The 16,913-nt window shown below is 42.3% G+C and overlaps 1 protein-coding gene across 1 annotated transcript in view; it reads right to left on the reverse strand.

Moving 5' to 3' along the window:
- LOC123758342 (uncharacterized) overlaps positions 1 to 16,913 on the reverse strand; it is a 219,446-nt gene that overhangs the window by 101,455 nt on the left and 101,078 nt on the right. Inside the window, 9 exon segments of the mRNA XM_069323046.1 lie at positions 2,458 to 2,586; positions 6,225 to 6,452; positions 9,031 to 9,271; positions 10,754 to 10,860; positions 11,785 to 11,865; positions 12,536 to 12,743; positions 13,249 to 13,493; positions 15,092 to 15,213; positions 15,959 to 16,095. Coding sequence (XP_069179147.1) covers positions 2,458 to 2,586; positions 6,225 to 6,452; positions 9,031 to 9,271; positions 10,754 to 10,860; positions 11,785 to 11,865; positions 12,536 to 12,743; positions 13,249 to 13,493; positions 15,092 to 15,213; positions 15,959 to 16,095 — 1,498 coding nt within the window.

Below are 16,913 nucleotides of genomic sequence, written 5' to 3' on the forward strand. Positions count from 1 at the left end.
CCGCTCTTCTGCGCAGCCCTCCCCGCACCCAAGAGGGGGAAGGGGTGGGGCCCGGGATCTCACCTCACCAGCTGCCTAGCAACAGTTCAGAAGCTAAGCTTCAACCAATGTGAAAAACTGCCGACCGGTGGGAGGGTTGCCAGGGAGCCTTCGGGGCTCACCCAGAAAATGGCGTTTCATCACATTTAACGCAGGTTTTCTGTGGGGAGCCACCTACGGCTCCCTGGAGCTACATACCTACCTTGAGGTTACCATGAGGTGCTTCTGGGGCTTAGCGTCCCCGCGGCCCGGTCGTCGACCAGGCCTCCTGGTTGCAAACAAGCAAACATCACACTTTACTGCTGCACATATATATACCTAAAGCTTTAACCAATGTGAAAAACCGCCGACCGGTGGGAGGGTTGCCAGGGAGCCTATACCAAATATACCTAAAGAGAAGGAAAAGAAAGGGCTGACCCAGGAGGCGGCTGCCACAAACTCAGTAACCCGAAGTCGAGGCAACAGGCAGCAACCTGCAACCCAAAGCAACACAAGAACGCACAGGAGCAGACACGCTCACAAAAACCAGGCGGCCAGGAACCTGTGCTACCCTAAAATCCCTGTGCCCAAAATGAGCCCAAGACGTCACCGAACACGGCAGCAAAAGCTGCAAATGTCCGAACAGCACAGCCGGCCGGCCTGGTGAGCACTGGTCACAAAGCCCCAGCCGAGAGACAGCCCGTCCGTGAACACATCGAGCAAAGGCTCGGGAAGGCGCCAAAGCACGTAACCCTGAAAACCTCAAAGAGGAAGCCGGTGACGCAGCAAAGACCAAAGTTAGACCAAAGCTGGCATGTGCAGCGGTTGTATGGTGCCCATATCTTAAGAAGCACATCAACAAACTGGAAAAGGTGCAACGACATGCCACTAAGTGGCTCCCGGAACTGAAGGACATAGATTTCATAGGTTTAAACTAACGAAACAAAGCTGCCAAAGAAATATACGAAATTCACTTTTGTAAACAGAGTGGTAGACGGTTGGAACAAGTTAGGTGAGAAGGTGGTGGAGGCCAAAACTGTCAGTAATTTCAAAGCGTTATATGACAAAGAGTGCTGGGAAGACAGGACACCACGAGCGTAGCTCTCATCCTGTAACTACACTTCGGTTATTACACTTAGGTAATTACAGCAACCAACGAACCCGCACAAGACGGGATGGAACCCGGAAGTTACATCCAGTGGTCCACCAAGCCCTGTCAGGGTTATTCAGGGCCCATAGGCTGACTGCTACAGGAATCCCGGGCAAGATGTTGCTAACCGGTTAACACCGAAGATAACAAGGGGTAGATGTAACACTGAAAACCCCTGCGACGTGTACAATAACGGGGGCCTAACAGAGGGCCACCAAACACTACCAGTGGAACTATAGCCACACTAAGCAGAGCTCCCACCAGGCAAATGAAAATAAAAACAAAAGAAAAACCCTGCAAAAGTACACCGTCCCCAGAGGCAACAGGAACGGGTCCCCACATAGATAGCAGGTCACGCAACACCTTGACGCCCTAACCAGCACAATACCAGTCCCTACCAAGGTCATACAAGGGCCCCAAACCCCAGCTGGCCCCAAGGGCGAGGCAAATGCCGAGCAGCAAAAACCTCCACAGGAATGGTTCCCGAACTCTTCAGGGAAGATACCCCTGTCAGGCAGGGGCAGCACTCACAGGGCGGTTAGGGAAGGAAGCCCCTAAGCGCATGCAGCCCCGGTACTGATGAGGAACACCTGGCCACCACACAACACTAAAACACAGCAGTGAGCACTATGAAGGCAAATACCGCCTTCCCCAACCGTCCTTCCCGGTTGACATTAGCTAACGAACTGGAGTGCTATGCAGCTAGCACGGTGAGGTCCGGGGCCCCACTCCCCCTCTAGGGGAGGGGAGGGCTGCACGGACGATTAGCGTGGCAGTAAAGTGTCATGTTTGCTTGGTTGCTTGTTTCCTTGGGATTGTAGGGAGTTTCTACCTCTCTGTTTGGTTTTTAGTTTTAGTTTCTTACCATGTGGGGTTTGTTTTGTTATGCCTACCTTTCTGGGTACTTAACCTCAGTCGATGGCAGATAAGGAATACCCCCAACCACAAGGGGGTTTTCCAGGGCCATTGCTCCCGGAAACCTCTCTGAAGGGGCCAGGTTCTGGCGCTGGTCCCTGATAGGTCTGAACTCCATAGCTAATGTCCCAGTCTAATATAACATACATTAGCCTGATAAGCTCCAGGGAACAGTAGGGGCTCCCCACAGAAAGGTGACTTAAACCAGCATTCTGGTGATTCCCAGACACTTGTCTAAATGTCGGTTCAAGTCACATTATTGCCTCAAAATGATTTTCTCACTGATATACCAGAATTATGAAGTTACACTTCAAGGATACCACATAAGAAAAATATTTTAACTGAGGTAATGCAGTAAGAAACTGAAAACTCACTTTGTTAAGATCCATGACAGCACCCAATTTGCTGAGCTCTGACAGGCTGGTAACAGCAAAATTCATGTGTATCAACACAGGGTCTAGCCAATCAGAAGAAAGAATCGCTTGCATCCTCATGTTCTCAATCTGAAAGAAAAACAAATTATATTGTGAATAGTTTACATAATTTTACCCATTTTTAAATTTTCATAGAGATAGAAGCATTTCATGGAGATAGAATAATCTACAGTATTAATCCCCTGCTCCCCCTCACTTTGTCACACAAGCTGATTCTGGTTGTGGCCCCTGGTAGATGACAGTTGGGTTTCAGAGGCCTGTTGGTGTGTTGCTCGACTATTGTCATGTTTATTGCCAGTCACTAGTGAGGCTTGGAAGAGACAGCGCACTTATTAATCCCTGCAATAAACTTGTCCATGGAGCCCTGGATGCTTACATAGAATAGAAACTTGGACCATAACCATAACTATGGAGGCTCAAGTTCTATTCAATAAAAAAACAAACAGCATTGACTATAATGAAATGCCATTTACTGGGTGAGTCCCAGAGGCTACCTGGAGCTTACTGGGCTCATATGTATGTATTAGACCATGGCATCAGACAATTCGATGGAGTTCTAGCTTACAGCGGACCACAAGCCAGAACCTGGCCCCCTCAGAGAGGTGCGAGGAGCAACGGCCTATAGAAACTCCCATGTGGTTGGAAGCATTCTATGTATGCTATCTATCAAGTTAGACAACCAGAAATGAAGGCATCCCAAAACAAACTACAGCTGGTTAAAAATTGCAACTGAAAGCCCAACTCACCAATCTGAAAACAAACAAACAAGCATGATGTCACCATAGCCGCCGTGCCACTGTCTGCGCAGCTCCCCCCTCCCCGAAAGCAAGAAAGGGGAGCCCAAGACCCTTTGCGCCTTCTATTTAACCATCAGTTTATAGGCCAAATGTCAAAAAGACGCAAAAAACCACTGACAGGAGAGAAGGAGGGTTGCTGGGGGAGCCTCTGGGACTCACCAGAAAATGGTGTTTTATTATATTCAATGCTGGTTTTCTGTGGAGAATCCCTCCAGCTTCCTGGAGCAACCTAACCAAAGATACAGGAAAGAAGGAGTCATTCTCATTCGGGAGGCAGCCATGACTCGCTCCTCAACTTGAAGTTGAGACAACTGGCTGCAACCTGCGACCCATGCCCGAGCTGGACCTGGAACAGTAATAATGTACCGTGCGACTAGGACCCTGTTCGACCTCCAAAAGCTCTGCGCCCCAGGACATGTTACCAAAAACAGCAGCCAACGCCACAAACCTGCGAACGTCGTGGGCACGTGGGATAGACCGCAGTCCCGTTTCGGGATCAGAAACAGGCGGGAAATGCATCTGAGGGACGAGAGCTTTTCAACCATGCCCAAGCGAACCCACTCTGAGATGACCCCGACACAGCACAGGAGAAAGGCCTGCCCTGCCAGCTTCGATCCCCCAGATGGAGGAGGAGCCACCCAACTCCACCGCAGGCCGCACGAAATGACCGGAAAGGCCCATAAATCATGGGACCAGGCACAAGCAAACAGAGCGAGCCTTCCTCCCACCGCCCTGTCAGTGGGATGAACCACGAAAGGGCCGACGCACTTTACAAGCACCTAACAGCTCACGGGAAGATCCCCGCACCGATCTCGCGGGAAGCAGAAAGCCTCCAGAAGGACGGAACCGAAGAGCTGTTCGGGTCACAGAACCAAACCCGGGGAGGGGTAAACACCAAATCCAACTCGTACGAAAAGGGAGCGAAAAGAACCCCACTCCTTATAAGACCATGCCCCGCTCCAAGGGTACAAAAACCCAGGCGGAGTCCAATGTGGCCCAAGGCCCCCCAAACAACCCCCTCTCCCCTCGAGGACCCAGGGCCAAGCCATTCTAAAGAAAGAAAAGAGTTTCTTGCCCCTAAAGAAAAGTCAAAAGCTGCCGAAAAAGCAGGAACGAAGCAGGCCCACTGGTCAGACCCAGAAGCTCCGGCTGGAGGACTAGGCTTGAGTGCTTCCACCACCACTCCGGAAGGGGACTTCCCTGAGACTGCCCGAGTCTCAACATCAACTAGACCCTACCCCAACTCTGAAACCCTCAGACATTTCAGAACCGGAAGCAAGGGGGAGGAATCGGACGTACAACAAAAGGGAAAGGACAAGGAGGGGCAGACAGAGCCAAAGTCAAAGCAACTCCCACCCCTATGTCTGGGTCCCTAAAACCAAAATGGGGCAGGTCTCAGGGCATCCGGGAAAGCAACCAACCTATTGCGTGGCATCAACCTGAACCTACCCTGCAATGCAGCTGCTGCCTGCACCTTATATCATGATCAGCATCTTGGGTGAACTGGAGCACGTACAAACAACAAACGTCACACGACTCTTGGTCAAAAGAATCACCGACCCTACAAGTAGCATGGCAGAGAAGCAACCAGTGATTATCACCCTGAGACAAGGGGACAGAGCAACCATCAACCTCGCATGAAGCGAGAGGGGACTCAAGGGGTCACATTCATCAGACCACAAAGCCCCCGCAGAGTTTCCCAGGGCCCTTAGCCTTGGTAACATGCTAAGGGAAGCCCAGGCAGGGTACTGCAAACCGGCGCCCAAGACTATCAAGCAACAGGGTATCAAGCAACGTGGGCTTAACAGGGGATACCACCAAGAACAGAGATACTTATATAAATATACCCGAAATATAGATGGGGGCAACCAACCAAAGGCAGACCCTCCCCACCAAGCAGGGAAAACAAAAACAAAAACAAAAGAAAAACCCCACAAGAGGACAACATATCCAGGCGGAACAGAGCCGGCCATTATAATAGGTGATAACTAGCTGTGCAGAACCCCGCGCCCCTACCAGTAACGAAAACTACCCCCTACCCAGCGGCAAGCAAGGGCAACAAAAACCCCAGCTGACTCCAAGGGCGGCCAAGTACCGAGCAGTAAAAGACACAGCAGAGGTAGATCAAAAGGCAACTTGTGGAAGGTGGCCCGAAGTCCCAAGGGCAGTACAGTACTTACTGGGCACCTAGGAAAGGATACCCTAGGCGCATGCATCCCAAGTACCATAGAATATTACTCCTGGCTTACACACCACCTGTAGAGACAGACCTCTACCCTGGCTGGTAGGGCACAAGGCACAGAAACTGACACCAAATAAGGAGCCAGTGGTATAAGAATTTGCCAGTATCACATCAGCCAAGAACTGTGCTGACAGCGGCACTGCAACGTGATGATGTCATGCTCGTTTGCAAATTTTCGTTTTGGGGAAGTTCTGTCCACTCGTTCAGCTTTCAGTAGCAATCTTTTCAACAGAATATGGGTTTATTTTGGGGCACCTACCTTTCTGGGTGCCAGACCCGGTCAATGGCAGACATAGCATGCTCCCAACCACACGGGGGGTTTCTATAGGCCATTGCTCCTCGTGCCTCTCTGAGGGGGGCCCAGGTTCTGGCTCATGGTCCCCGGTAGGCAAGAACTCCATGCCCATTGATGCCAGAAAGCAAATACTGTATATTCACATCAGCTCCTGGGAGTCGACGGGGCTCCTCCCAGAAAAAGTGTTTTTTATTTACAAATACTGAAGTTTAAAAAGATTTATGGCAAAGGAGTATGAATGTACTTATAATAATTAAGTGGGATGATGTTAGAGACACAGAGATCTCTTTAATACATTATATATTATGATGGTCTCTAATCAGCACTAATAATATTACCTCATTTATGGTCGTAAGGTAATTTAATGATTTACCTCAGAAAGTAGGTATGTGTAATTAACATTTGCTAAAAGATTTTCAGCAAAAGAATAATGCCCCATGTCTTGAGCAGCTTGATATAATATTTCAATGGGCATGTCCTGCACACTCCTCTTGAACACACTGCCAGTGTCTTTAGCTTTGTTTCTTATTCGAATCCACTTCTTCATTTTCTCAACCGTGGAAAGGAGGCCTGCAAGCCTCGATGAGTCCGCTCCATAAATCTAGAATAAAGTAACATATAAGAATTTAGTACCAGCTTACGATTTGCATGATAGTAATATATTAAACAACTGTATCTAAAGATGATTATATGCAGCAGACCCTCGTGTTGTGTGAACTCAATAGTGTGAATTTTGATGCAACATCCATGTTTATGTCTTCCCTCAAAACCCACCCACCCAGACTCTCACCTCAGTCACAATGGGTGATGGAGTGAGTTATGGGCCAAGACAGAGTTACTGGCTGATTATAATCAAACTGTATGTAACAAAACAAATGCGGCCTCGAACATCTCGGTCGAGGCCGGAACTGGAAAATAAATAAAAAGTTTGTCCACATATGGAGTGTCCTGGGAAGGAAAGTTCAGCACAAGACTTGTTCTGGAGCAAAGCAGCTAGGAACTGTGAATGTAGCTGAAATCCCTAGAGGAGAAGCCCACTGTTGAAGTATGAGCCAAACCAGAACAGAAAGGAACTCTAGGCCACTGGCCAATTAAATTACAACACATAAAAAACCAGCGCTGAATGTAATGAAATGCCATTTTCTGTGAGAGCCCTGGAGGCTCCCCGGAGCTTACCGGGCTGATATGTATGCATTAGACCATGGCATCAGTCGACTGGGTGTTTTTCCCTACCAGGGACCACGAGCCACCACAAACCGTGGTTTGTGGTGGCCCCTATTGTTTCAAGATTGTTTTTCCAAGGCTCTTTTCCTGTTGGCATTGGCTTCTGGGGGGTTGGGTTGGGCAGCTTCATGCTCTCCTCCAGCATAGAGGTTTCTGCTCTTTTGGTCCTGGCGGTAGATTTGTTCATTTGCAGCCGTCTCCTCCTTTTCTGGTGAAGAACAAGTAGGCAAATTCCGGAGGGGTCCTTTGGTTGTTGATGCTTGGTTGGTCAGATCAGGGGTGCATCATGTGCTATGTCCAGTTGCGGTTCTTTGCTGTTACTTGCGCACCACGGCTTCTGTGGCCAGGAATGTACTTTGGGTTGACCCAGTTTCCCTTGTTCCCTGTTCCAGGGCTCAGGTCTCCCAGGTCATCTGCAGGATTATTAGGTCCAGCCAGCCTGCAGATCTATCCTCGTGCCCATGACGTTCGCACGTTTGCTGCTTTAGCTGCCATCTTCAGTAACATGTCTTGGGCTGACATTCAGGCATGGGGATTTTGGAGGTCGAACAGGGATCCTGGCCGCCCGTTACCTCGTTAACATTCCTGACCCCTAGTAGGGCGTGTGTCGCTTTGGGTCACAGGTTGCATCTAGTTGTCTCGACTTCAAGTTGAGATACGAGTGGCAGCCACCTCCCGGGTAAGTCCCTCTTATCACTTTTCTTGGGTTAGGTGGCTCCGGGGAACCTTTCTGGGTTCCAGACCCCGGTCGATGGCAGACATGGAATGCTGCCAAATACAGTGGGGGGGGAGGGGTTCCATACGTCATTGTTCCTCGTGCCTCTCTGAGGGGGGGCCAGGTTCTGGCTCATAGTCCTTGGTAGGCAAGAACTCCAATCGACTGATGCCACGGTCTAAAACATACAGCTTGGTAAGCTCCGGGGAGCCGTAGGGGCTCCCCACAGAAAAAAACTAGTCATACACGCACAAGAAGCATTCCAATAACATAGCCACCTCCTGCACTCAGCATCCAAGTCTTGACACCATCACACTATACTTCAACAACTTCATGTAACCTCTTATCAAATATATATCTATCTACCATTTTGTGTTTACTGTCCTACCTGTCAGGGTACATCATAAGAGTCTAGACAACATCAGTCTGTAGTAAAATCATCCACAGCACATACTCTTTAGTGGTCATCCCTTTAACTAATATCATCCTCTATTGCACGTATGTTTTTATTATTTAACTTATAATGGCACATTCCTCTCAGGGCGCCGTTGTTTTGAGGTTATGATACTCTGTAACTTATCCAACCAGCCCAGACAGCAACCATCACAAGTTCAAGTACTGTGGGACACTACTTAAAACATTGGATGATTAAGTTTATATGCTTCCATGGCAATCATTAAAGCAAGAAAGTTGTCACTTATTTACCTGTCCCAAGGAACAAGAACTTGAGGAAATGCTGAGGATTTCCTAAACTAATAAAAAGGGAATATAGATGAGACAGAGAAGATTGAATAAACAATAGAAAATAAACCAAGCTAATTTAGGATTGAGGCAAAGGAACCTCCTTAAAAAAAAAATTCTCTTACTGTATTTACACTCCATAAGCAGTGCTGCCTCATGCACACGAGTCACCAAGTTAAAAGAGTTGCAACTACATGCTTTCATTTTTCTAAACAAAACTACAACAATCCATATATGTAATAAATTCATCACATCTTAATACTCTATTATAGTAAGAGGTTGGAAGTTGTAGCACCAATACTTGTACTCCTGTCTGCATTTCCTAATTTTGACTCATGACCAGTAGAAGTCAGAAGTAATTTTTCTATATGTTTATATTGAACTAGTTACTCTCATCCATATTATACTAATACTTGTAACTTTAAATTGTGCTTAGAGGAAACGCTCATCTCCATCAAATTCAGAAGTAAATGTTGCAGACACATGATCATTAACTTACACGATTGACATCCACCATTAAGTCATTCCTAATGATGTCTATAACCTTGGTAGTGAAATTTAAAGTTGTTTCATAGTGTTTTACAAGAATATCTTCAAAGGGAACCAGCACTGCCACCCTAGAGCCAAGTGTTCGGAGAGCTGATGATGCCCCAGGCAAGGATGTGGTGGCCGCTGAGAGAGCCTCTCCTATATTCTTGCTCGAGGCTAAACCAAACAAATCTCCAGCTGCTTTCAAAATTCTGCAACAAATATAAAAGGATTAGTATATTTTTATCAATGAAGCACCAGTTATTTATTAATATATGTATAATGAAAACACATTATTACTACAACTGTGCAGAATGTGAAGTAAACATTCATTAAAATTCCATTAACATGTGCAGTGTTTATAACATTTCTCTATGCAGAGATGAGGTAAGCATATCTTATCTAAACATAATTGTTAGGAACGATTTTCATTATACAATTTTCTCATGTGAAATACAGCGGACAAATTTATAATTTTATTTCAACTCTATAATATGTTCTATAAATGTATCATTGTCCCGATAAAGGTGATACAATAGAGGCAAGTAGTGAGATATGCCCATCTGGAAAGTACTTATTATTTATTTATTTATTTATTTATTTATTATTTATTATTATATATATATATACAAGAAGGTACATTGGGGGGTTAAGAGAGAACATAGAGTTTAATTTGAAATTACAACTTTGTAAAGCCACTAGCACGCATAAGCGTTTCGTTAGCACAGTATTGAGTAAGTATCCCCCAAAGTGTTGGAAATTTGGCATTCAGACTATTACCTCTTCCCCTCCGTCCCCCAGGAATAATTGGGGGACCTTTCACAAGCCTTACCCCTTGCCCGAAACGCTATGCACATTAGTGGCTTTACGTATTGTATGTACTAGCTCTATCAATAAATCCAATATTAAGTTTGTAACTCTTCATCAATGTATGTACTTTTACCTGAATCAAAATTTGAATTTGAATTGAATCAAGGCCGCTAGAGATGGGGGGGTACTAAGAAAAACAAATTCAGTGGTAGAAAAGCATAACTAACAGGAGTTACTAGAAGCTATCAATATAGAAAAATGCAGAAGTAATTTTGTATTCTTCTGTAAATAGACTTAATTCCTTTAAGTTTCATACAATACAGTAGCAGCATTTCAAAGATTAAATTAATCAGTTGATCCCTTAGACAATGTCCCATTATCACAAGAGCTCAATAGACTCCCACCAGTCTGTGTGACCTTTCCATCCCTGATGCAGTAGAGATCTTTATAAACTGTCCCCACAGACATCCACAGGCAAGCGAGAGACTGGAGAATTCTCAGTCGAACCTTGAGTGACCACCGAAACTTGGACATCAAAGAAACTAACAAACATCAAGGTAAACGGGGGGGACCTTCGACAAGCCATTGGCTTCCTGTCCTCGTTGAAGCCACTAGTGTTAGTGGCCCTCAAGTAAATCAGGTACATTGCTCTATTACTACAAAGTACCAACTGCTAGCTGACTGCCTGGTTGCTACCCATACCCTCCACTAGGTGACAGCACTGGCCGAGTAAACAGATTGAGAATTTCCAAGACTCTGGCTCTCACAATGTACTGTAAATGGACAAATCATCGACCAAAACCTCGGACATCGCTAAATTTTTTGTTTGAAAACATGTCTGAAGTATCCCACTCAAAAGAAAAGTTTGAAATTTTGTCACTCACCCTCGGAACTGGACCCCAACTGTGGAGTTAACAGCAGCAATAAGGCAGGATGAAAGGTGTTTTTCAGCTACTTCATCTTGTAAATAATATGAAACTAAATCCTTAACCTAGAAGAGATAAAAATTTGGGCTTAAAGCCATTCTAATTATCAGATATACAGTACATTGCATTAATAAAAATATAGTAATAATTATTATATACAGTATATTTATTTATTTATTTATTTATTTATATACAAGAAGGTACATTGGGTTTATGAGAGTATTGAGCATTGAAGTTTTACTTCCTTGTATAGCCACTAGCAGGTATAGTGTTTCGGGCAGATATGCAATGCATATATCTCATCTTACCATAAGAAATGTGGTGAGTAAAGATAAGTGCAGATTTCAATCCCATTTGTTTTGCCACTAGACAATTAAAGACTATAATTCGTTGTACGTTAAAAGTTACCATTCTCTGTACTGTACTTTCATTTGTTCCAGTTGCAATTCAGTGCTCTGTTTTACTACATACATATGCTATACACTACACGTCTTAACTTTTGTAAAAACATGCTAAAAGCAAATTTCTAGATGAGAAAATTAATTATTATAATAAATCTTTTCTGTTCATATTATACCTGTGCTCACTGACTTCTCATCAAACACGTAACAAGTTGTCATTACAGCAATAAAATGTATTCTTTGTACCGTCTCTTTTATATTCAGTGCTGTATACAATATTTTACATTGATGGTTGAGTTTAATAAACAATTTTTTATTTATATTTAATACAGTATAGCCAATTCATTACAGATTTCTTTAATTAAAAAATAGTTTGATTAACTCCTTCACAATCAAGAAAATAAATAAGTATCTATTTATTATTAGAGAATTTATTGAATGTATATTGGAAATATTTAATAATAATTACTTGTAATTTTGAAGTTAAAGATAAGCTACATGCAGTACTACTAAAAAAATTTAAAATATTGTATTCCAATTTCATATAGAAGCAGAACATTAAGATGTTATTAATTTATAAAATCTTACCTTCTCACTTATGTACGCAGACTGGTCAAAGACAAATTCACAGGTGAAAGACTGCTGTGTACCATCATTATTATTAATCATCTGGAAAAATAAACCATTTGGTAAGAATCTAAAATACACTTTTTATAATGTTTGATAATTCAGCAGGGGCCAAACTAGCAAGGGCTTGGTGTCACAAAATTTGGGTAGTTTGTTTTCTTTATGGGAGAGTTCTTTTGGCAATTTTGAGCCTGCAGTTTCATTTTAACCATGCAGTAGTGTGTTTTGATTCTCTAATCTCTCTGGGTGCCTTCTCTTGGATGGTGACAAAGATGATAAACTTTAAATGTAAATTGTTCATAGGCCATCACTACCTGCGCCTCTCTGAGAGGGGCCAGGTTCTGGCTCGTGGTCCCCAGTAGGGCAGTAGAACTCCAAGACTGTTAACACCTAGTAGTATGGCACTTAATCAAGTGTGATAGCTTCAGGAAGCACATCTCCTGTGCCAGGTAAATACAACAGGTTCACCATAGCCCGTGCTGCTTGGAACATTTTGTTCCGAGTAGCTGAATCTAAAACAACAACAACAAGCTTCAGGGAGCCAACGAGGCCCCCCTACAGAAAGAGTTGTGAACGACTGGAATACAGTGCAAAAGTACAGAAACTTGTGTACAGGAACCTTCATAAATAAATATAATAATTATTCAAAGAAATATAGCTGCAACCTGTCAACCACAATTAGGTTATCACAGAAAAATCAAACTTCACTCACTTGCTTAATGTCCTCCTCCCAACCAAAGTGGTGTAAAAGCTTCATCACTACTTGTGTGAGGTTAGATTCGGGCACCTCACAAGTAAGGTTAACATAACTCTGCCACTGCTCCACGTGCTTCTGAACTACATCAACATATGTTGATACATGTTGCAGGGTAGAAATAAATTCCTCTCCTGATAAGACATAATAGCAAGCTGGTGTCTTCCTGCAAAATGCAAATTGCATATACTAAGATACTCTTAATGGTTGTATTGTGGTATTAAATTTGTCGAATAAAGCCAAATAATGCATTTGTATTAAATACTTGTTACAAGTATTATTACAGTATATATAATTGTATGTATTAATACATATAATCTACAAATAAAATATATATTATCTATATACATGAAACTATTCCCACAACTGTTAAAGTAACTCAGGAAAAAGCACACATAGGAAGCTCCCAAAGGAAACGTCATTTCTTGCCGGAAACGCTGTGCGTATTAGTGGCTTTAGTCATAGTATACACTAGCTGCTCTATCTAGAAATCCAACATTCTGTTTGTAACTCATTTTGTATGTACAGTATGTACTTTTACCTGAATAAACATTATCGTTATCATTATCAGGAGAACACTCCTAAAGGAAACATCAGGTGACAAGAAAACCATATTAAACAGCCATCATACATTATAAAGCACACTCATCAACATGCAATGTCCTACTCACACAACACTGAGTGCACCCTCCACATTTTGCACCAAATTTGAAAAAACTGTCATCACAAAATCACTTCCAGCCATGGCCATTTCTGATGACATATCTGGAGGTATGAGTGATCTTGTTAGGTTTAGGATAGTAGTCCTTAATTCGGAGAGCAAGTGAGCATGGGTCGTGTTCTTAGTGGTTTCCTGGGAAGCAGACGCTATTTCTTTATGCTCCATTTCTTCCAAGAGGGATGACCCTAAATAAAGCTGTAAATTTATGAAAATTTGGGATTAGTATGAATTGTTTAAAATCTATAATAAGCAATATTAGTGCACATTTATTTATGCTGGCGTATTTCACAATGCAAACAATATTATGAATATTTTGTAATGCACCTCTACCATATTACATCATTCAGGTGGGTGGGTGGTGTTTGTGACAGTGTTGTGTGTGGATGGGTGGATTGTGTAGTTACCTCAGTGCGGTTACAGGATGAGAGCTATGCTTGTGGTGTTGTCTTCCCAGAACTCTTATATGATACAGTGGTGCCTCGATTAATGAATTTAATCCGTTCTGGCACCAAGCTCGTCGTGTGAAATGCTCGTCTTGCAAAACAACTACAACAATACCATCGTCGGAGGTGTCCGAGAACCAGCGGGAACGCTAGGAAGCACCATGTGGTTTGCTCGTTAATCGAGACAAGTTTTCTGCGAGTGGCTCGCTCGTTACTTGAAATGCTCGTAACTGGAGTCGCTTGTCACTCGAGGTTCCACTGTACTTTGAAACTACTGATGGTTTTGGCCTCCATCCCCTTTTCACTTTGCTTGTTCCCACTGTCTAACCTCTCTGTTTACAAAAGTGAACTTTCTAATTCTTTTTTTTTTGGCAATTGTGTTTCCTTAGTTTGAATCTATGTGCTCTTGTTCTTGAAGTTTCAGTTTTCAAGAATTCTTATTTGTCAGTTATGTTGATTTCTGTTACTAATTTGTAAATAGTGAACATGTCACCTCTTTTTCTTGTATCTTCTAGGATTAGCATATTTAACACCTCTAACCTCTCCTCATAGCACTTGTTTTTCTGTTCTGGAAGTCTTTTAGCTGCATGCCTTTGCACCTTTTCTAGTTTATTGATGTGCTTCTTGAGATTTGGGCACCATACATACAACTGCTGCATATTCAAAATTTGGTCTCACAAAAGCCATGAACAATTTCTTCAATCTTTTCCAATCTATGTATTTAAATGCATTCACATTAAATTCCATTTGTCAAGTGGTGGTCCATACATTTATTTTGTCCAGGTCTTATTGAAGGGCATGACAATCATATAAGTTACTTATCTTCCCTAGTATACCAAGTATCATTGCATCATCAGTAAACATGTTCATATAATTCTGTATTCCTTCTGGCAGATCGTTTCTATAGATATTGAACATTACTGGTGCAAGAACTGAACCCTGTGGTACTCCACTAGTAACATTTCTAAAGTCTCATACATTGCCTCTGATTACTGCCCACTTCTTTTCTGTCAGAAAATTTTGCATCCATGTTAGAAGTCTCCCTGTCACCTTTTAAATATGTTCCAGTTTCCATAGCAACCTCTTATGTGGAACTCTGTCGAAAGCCTTTTTAAGGTCCAGATAAATGCATTCTCTAACCTCCTCTTTCCTGTAAAAATTCTGTGGCTCTATTATAGAAAGTATGACACATTAGGCATGCAGGATGGTGGACAAGTTATCCGAGTTTTAAGTCGTGACAAACAGTAAAAAAATACAAAAATATAATTTATAATCTTAACATTGGGGAAAATCTTGTTAGTAAAACATAACAAACTTTAATCTGAGGACCAACAACTAGTATTAACTCACCCGATACTGAAGACTCATTTCTGCTTCCTTCTTCTGAATATCTTGAACAACATGGGAATAATCCTTCAATAATCCCTTAAATAACTGAGGGTCCAGAAGTCTTTCATATAGGCTGGGAACTCCTATTTGGAATAGGAATTTTTTTTTAATTATATATCTGTTATCTTTTGTTAAACTGTACATGAATGCCCAGTTTATACCCCAGTTCATCTGGTCATTATTTATTCTAAGGTACAAATAAATATTTTCTACACTTAGAAATAATCAACATCTTATTATCACCAGCAGAACAGTGAGGGACAAACACCACAATTATCATAGGATAAACATCTTCAAATTTAAAGCTGAAAAATGATATTGTAAGATTACTCCAAAATAACTGATAGGCTATGACATTATCTGAACACACACACACACTAAGACTTAATCTGCAGGTTACAGGACCAATCATCTTACCAGGAGAGCCCCTGTTTGAACCCTCATCACCCTTTCCAACACTGTCTTATTCCACCAAATTTGGGAGCCAGTCGGCCGAGCAGACAGCACACTGGACTTGTGATCCTGTGGTCCCAGGTTCGATCCCGGGCGCTGGCAATAAACAATGGGCAGAGTTTCTTTCACTCTATGCCCCTGTTACCTAGCAGTAAAATAGGTACCTGGGTGTTAGTCAGCTGTCACGGGCTGCTTCCTGGGGGTGGAGGCCTGTTTGAGGACCGGGCTACGAGGGACACTAAAGCCCCAAAATCATCTCAAGATAACCAATGTTGTTTCTGTGGGACACTCGAAGCCCATAACCTTGTATCCTTATCTACATTCAAATTACAAGTTAAATCTCATCTTTTTCTTCATTTTAAGCATTTGGCTTACCAAGTTTGGTGATGGGTGCGAGTGCTGCATTGGCCGTGATGAGTATCTGGGCAAAGATGTGCTTGAAGGACGTGTTTTCATTGCTTAAACTCCATTGCTGAAAGGCTGACACTCCAATAAATACCCCACGCACAAATCTATTATAGAAAAGAAGAAATATTTTTTATGGAAAGTCTAATAAGAATTACAGTAACAATAATAATTTGTTTAAAATTTCACAAAAATGACTGCAATATAAAATACATGAACAGATACAATATATATTGTATAATGAGTAACTCCATAGTGGTAGATTTCTGATAAACCTTAACTTAAGATTAATGGTTTTGTTATAGATAATAAAATTGAAGGTAATACTTAATACTAGATACATATTACAAATGAACTTGCAAGGAAATTTTTTTTTACACATACAGTACTGAATATATATTAAGGAGCTAATTAAGCTAATGTTAAGTAGTATTCTAGGTTGATAATACTAAAGAGAATAAAACTACTTCATGTTAGATTCTATAGCTTTAGTGGTAAATATTTGGTTTAAAAATTGAAAACTGTTACAATATATTTACAGCCTACTTACAATATTTTAGAGCTAAAAATAACACATGTATTTGGTTTATTAGAATCATGATATTTGGTGTGGTAAGTATAGAAAATGACTACATTATATCCCAACATTTTATTGTATTTGGGAGACTATTCCACAATTTAAGACATGCAATTTATTTGCATTTCATTTCTGCTTTTATTATGTCACTCTTGCAATATAAAATTGTTTTCCATTGTTGGGACCAGGAAGTCTTCTTATATCTAGGCCAATGAAATACTTTATCCAGGATGCAACCAGAAACAGTTGCCCAACTCCCATCCCGCCAAACACACACCGAAACTAAGACGTTGGTACAACGTTCGAACAAGTTTTAACACCTCCTAACCAGTTATAACAACCAACATA

Source organism: Procambarus clarkii, chromosome 11, assembly GCF_040958095.1.
Source record: "Procambarus clarkii isolate CNS0578487 chromosome 11, FALCON_Pclarkii_2.0, whole genome shotgun sequence".
NCBI lineage: Eukaryota > Metazoa > Arthropoda > Malacostraca > Decapoda > Cambaridae > Procambarus > Procambarus clarkii.